Consider the following 5,054-nt stretch of genomic DNA (forward strand, 5'->3'; position numbering starts at 1 on the left):
AGGAGTTGCATGGGATTTTTGTTCCAGAATATGTGATTTATTGAGTTGATGAACAAGGTCAGGATGAGGTCAAATAAATGAACAAGGGAAGTGCAGCTCAACCATATCGAGAGAGGGGGGAGCAGGAAGAGTGATGCATAACAAGTTGACCAGTTACAATGTCATGCATCAATCGAAAAACACATATGATCAGGCAGGCTCCCTTTCTCCCCACCTGTCTACTAAGAGTTTCACTCCACCTGAATATAGCAATTCAACAGCTATCCCGCCGCCTGCACAGATCACCATGGTCACGACAGAGACAGACATTGTTTTCCTATTTCTGAGGTCATTGACTGCGTCCATAATGTGAAACGTATAATGTCTGTCAATCAGTGGCTTACATTTTCAAGTCAAAGCAGCACTTCTAATGGCATTTTTAAATGTATTGTACATTGACATCATTGGTAGCCGTCAAGAGTTAACCAATCATGTCCACACATCTGATTACAGAATACCTTGAACCAGAATGTCAGAAATTAGTGTTATCTTGTCCCTCATTCAGTAAGTGTCAGCAAGTTCACAGCCAAAATTGTAATTTGACTTCCCAGGAAATTGTCTATCCATTTTGAGGTCATAGACCTGATTCTAAATGCAGTCAAGAGAGCTATCAAGTGATAAGGGTTATCTATGAGGAATTAAATGTCTTTTAGCCCCCTCAAAGGGCTACATGGCCTCATCTGACTTATGCTACAGTAGCTGCAGCCACCCAAGTAGCTCTCTCTCACTCTCGCTCTCTCTGTCTCTCTCTCTCTCTCACACACTCTCTCTGTCACTCTCTCTCTCTCTCTCTCTTGCTCCCTCTCTTTCTCTCTCACTCTCTCTCCCCCTCTCTCTCTCCCCCTCTCTCTCTCTCTTTCTCCCTCTCTCTCTGAGCAGTACAGTAGTAAGGATGATGGTTAAAACACAAGGTCATGTACAGCACTGTTTCCTATAGGATGGTGAAGACATGCTTTACTCTGAGGATTATCTTTCAACTTTTGATTCAAATGCTTGAAGATATACTTTAGGCTAATAAAGTGATATAGTATACATTGTGAAATTTGATACAAACAAATAAAAACAAGTGACTAACAGACAGACAAGAGATTTTGTTAATATTATTCTTTATTATGAAGTGACAATGCCTTGTTGTGTCTTGTGCTTACATCATTTGAATACTGACTGGAAAGGACATTTTCCTCCCTCCAGATATCTCCTGAAATAAGGTTTGTTTAATTCTTTACAGCTGTAAAAATGTTCAATCCAAAGGATTATTTACAAAGCCTCTTGCAATAAATTATTATTAATTCATTCTTTATTGGAAATACAAAACAGAGGTCAAGCTAATACGAGTTCTTGTTTTTTCTACCTGAATCTCTAGGTTCATTGTGCTACTTTTTAAGGTGTAAATGAAGTGCTTTATTATAGACAAATCTGTGGCACACCATTGAGGTTAAAGAAAGGCATCTTGTCCATCAAGCTGAGTGTGGATGCAGTGCAAAGTTTGCCCACCTTAAGTCAATAGTGGGTTCCAGTGTTTTTCATCCCAAAATAACACCCTATTCCCTATATAGTGCACTAGTTTTGGCCACGGCCCATAGGGCTCTATATAGAATATAGGGTGCTATTGGGGACCCAGAAGGTGTTTGACCTTTGTATGACCTTAATGTGTGCCCTGTAGATTTGGATACATGTTCTGAGATGCTGGGAGCTGAAGGACTACAAGCCTACCATCCTAACACTACTGTTGAAATAAGAGGCAGGCAATGCATGACGTTAGAGGAAAAGAGGATGTGGTCGTTTTCTTGTTCTTTCACTAACACTACATTGGCATTTTCCCTGATGTTGTATTTTTTTGTATGACTATAGATGCGTACTGGAGTAAAACATACCTGATTTTAAAAACTGCTATACAGTAGGTAATAGTTCAGAATCATTTTCAAAAATACCATGCATTAAGTGATTATTGCTTTATAATTCGTCATGTGGCTTCAAGAGAAATATTGCCAACAGATACTATCTAGATTTTGGAGAAGAAAAAAATCCTAAGCTTTGTGATATTGGCATAGATTTCATTTTTGCATGCAATCATTTAAAATGGTAGTAAATGAAGAATAAGTGACAAACGCTTTGGCCTGTTCATGAGAGGTTGGCAAATTCACACATTAAAGTGCAAAGAATAGGTAGTGGTATCAAATAAAAACAGACCAGTAAGTCAGACAAACCATATAAACAAATACATATAAATGGCCTAATGTATAAATAGCTAAATAAATAAATAAATAGATTCATTAATTAATACAAACATAAATGGCATTTACCTCAACGGAGAGTATTGTCAGTTGCAGCAGTACATTATTATCCAACATTAAAATGTTCGACTTTTGTTTGGAGCAATCCAGTATTGTCATCTTCGTCAAATTTCAAAATATATGAGTTCATATTTACGCGCGGTGGAAGGTATATTCTATGCACGTGACTGGAGGAGGAAGAGGATTTTTAAGTGCATGCGAAGATCATCAGTAATTCCTTCGGGTGGATTTCTAGGAGAATACAGAAAAAGTGTGCTATTATTGTGGTTCCACTGGAAGTTGAGGTGGATTTTAGGAAAGGTTTGGCAGAATTAGTCAACCAAAAATATAATGTTTTGTCTGCACTTTTAATGTGGACGTCATGGAGAGTCATCGAGATCAGGACTCAAGGGCGAGAACGCGCCTTTGAAGCACGCGGACTCGTAGTGCTTATTCAGGTAGGACTTGAGAGCGAAGGTCTTGTCGCACCGTTTGCATTTGAAATGCTTGAAAGCGGAGTGAGTCTGCATATGCGCGCGCAGGTTGGAGCGGTCTGCGAACGCTTTTCCGCAGTGTGCACACCCAAAGGGCTTCTCGCCCGTGTGTGACCTCATGTGGCCCTGCAGTAGCCAAGGTCTGCTGAACGCTTTGCCACATATGTCACACTTGTGCTTGAGGTCATGGGTGAGCAGGTGCATGGCCATTGCTGGCATGGACACGTACACTTTCCCACAGGTTGCGCACTTCTTGGCCATCTTGCTGTCCAGGCTCCGGTGGGTCTGCTTATGCCTACTCAGGTTGGAAGACGTGGCGTAGGTTTTCCCACATTCGTTGCATGTGTGACGCTGTATGCTCCTGCTGCTGGGGCTGCTGATTACTTTCCTCCGTGACCTTCCGTCCGTGATGTAAAACGCGTCCACCGTGTAGCAATCACTCACCGCGGTGTCCCCGTTGATGTAGCCGGAGGTGACGTCCGACTGCGGACTGTCAGGCTGGTCTGAGTCCGGGGCGCCGTAGTCGCTGTGGATGCCATCGTAGAGTGGCTCCGGAGAGGGAACTTTAATGGCACCGTCGCTTTCTCCATCGTAGACAGACGGGCTGATGTAGTCACTAATGTACCCTGGTGTGAAAAATAACAAGATCTTAATTCAATTACTCATTGTCGCGTGGGGATTCTTCAAGTGGGAACAATCTGCTTAATAGATGCAACAAGCTACAGGAAGCACTTTTCCACTTGAAATCGGCTACAGCACGTTATCACCAAAGCGTATGCGTCCTATGCAGTTTATTAAGCTTTAGGCGAGTCTTTAACGTTTTTATTTATCTGGAAGCACGACCCTTTTATGCGTTAACCTATAGTTGCCAATTACACACAGTGAGAATAAACATAATTTAACAACATAACCTACTGAGATGATTAGGCTACATTATACTGCCGGTCTGAAGCGATGGATAGGCTAGTTTACACATCATCATGAAATATGATTCAGCCTTCTGACTGACATCATGTCTAAATAATAGGGCTAATCAACAGTGTTCCAAGGCATAACGGGTAATATAGGTGCGATACAATCTCTTGTGTACATGCTGGTGCCTAAGTGCAGACATATGATGCACACTTGTGGGTTGTGGAGAAGTTTTGCATCAGCATCACAAGCATCATTCCTCCCCATGCTCCGAGTAGGCTAGGTGCGATAGGCTATTTCCACATTCAATTGGTTTGTTTCAAAACATACAGGCTAGAATTAGCCTACAAATGTATAGGTAGGTGTGTTTGTCAAAACTAATATAACAATGGAATCAGATTGAGTCATGAATGCAGCGCAAAAACGTGCAAACGTGGCAAAAAAGACACCGTGCGTAATAAGCAAAAAATATATATAACATAATCAACATTCCAAATGATAAATAATGTTTATATTTACCTTTATCGTGAATCCGTAGACTGAGGTCGGTCCTGGATCGTCCATAAGAACTCTCAAAATCACTGGATGAAAAATCATCAAGCTTCACCTTTTTAACCAGGAAAGACCTTGGCATGTTTCTGGTGCTGCACAGAAACAACGACCGTCCAGGGCAGGGTTACTGTCCTCATGCAACGCCAATGTAGAGCTGGATATTTAAGGCTGAGCGTTGGATGCCTGGCTGCGTAGAGTATCAGACACCCAGTCAGTCAAACAAACCCCCAGCCAACCGGTAGTGCTTAGGTTTCTCTGCTCTAGCTGCAACGCCGTGTCTTGCGAAGGGAAGAAATGCAACTTCAGCACTGGATAGCTCCCTCTCAGAGGCTCGCGCAAGACGGAGGAGCGAGCGGAAAGCACCCTGCGGAGTGCGCCTCTTTCTCCCGCGTGCCAATAGAGGAGAATGCAAAAAAACTACGAGAGAAGCTGCTGTACTGTAAGAGTGCAACAAAAAATGGGCAGCACTTGTCAGCGTTATTTATTGCTTTCCAATTATTTCCAACTCTGATTGGTAGCCTATTTACATTTGGCTGAAATATATTAATGTCCGTTGATGGACCGTCACCGCTCCACTTCTCTCTCCCTTTCTCTCTCTCTCTCTCTCTCTCTCGCTCTCTCTCTCTCTCGCTCTCTCTTTCTCTCTCTCTCTCGCTCTCTCTCTCTCTCGCTCTCTCGCTCTCTCGCTCTCTCTCTCTCTCGCTCTCTCTCTCTTTCTCACTGTTGCTGCAGCCTGTCTCTGTGTTCTGTGCTTGGTGTCTGGAGACAGTTGATCAGCTGTTGG

General features: G+C 42.7%; 1 protein-coding gene across 1 annotated transcript; it reads right to left on the reverse strand.

Annotated features, from left to right (window-relative positions):
- Positions 1 to 1,023: 1,023 nt before the first annotated feature.
- LOC115185698 (transcriptional repressor scratch 1-like) lies at positions 1,024 to 4,841 on the reverse strand. The gene is made up of 2 exons (XM_029745797.1): positions 4,238 to 4,841; positions 1,024 to 3,432 (listed from the first exon to the last, which is right to left on the reverse strand). Exons 1-2 carry the CDS (start codon positions 4,350 to 4,352, stop codon positions 2,693 to 2,695), a joined length of 855 nt encoding a protein of 284 aa, XP_029601657.1. The 5' UTR covers positions 4,353 to 4,841; the 3' UTR covers positions 1,024 to 2,692.
- Between the last annotated feature and the right edge of the window lie 213 nt (positions 4,842 to 5,054).

Source organism: Salmo trutta, chromosome 3 (assembly GCF_901001165.1).
Source record: "Salmo trutta chromosome 3, fSalTru1.1, whole genome shotgun sequence".
Taxonomy (NCBI): domain Eukaryota; kingdom Metazoa; phylum Chordata; class Actinopteri; order Salmoniformes; family Salmonidae; genus Salmo; species Salmo trutta.

Coding starts and splice junctions, on each gene's coding strand:
- LOC115185698 (XM_029745797.1), bottom strand. CDS start 4,352: ATGCCAAGGTCTTTCCTGGTTAAAAAGGTGAAGCTTGATGATTTTTCA. Junction 3,433..4,237: donor TCTACGGATTCACGATAAAG/GTAAATATAAAC, acceptor TTTTCACACCAG/GGTACATTAGTGACTACATC.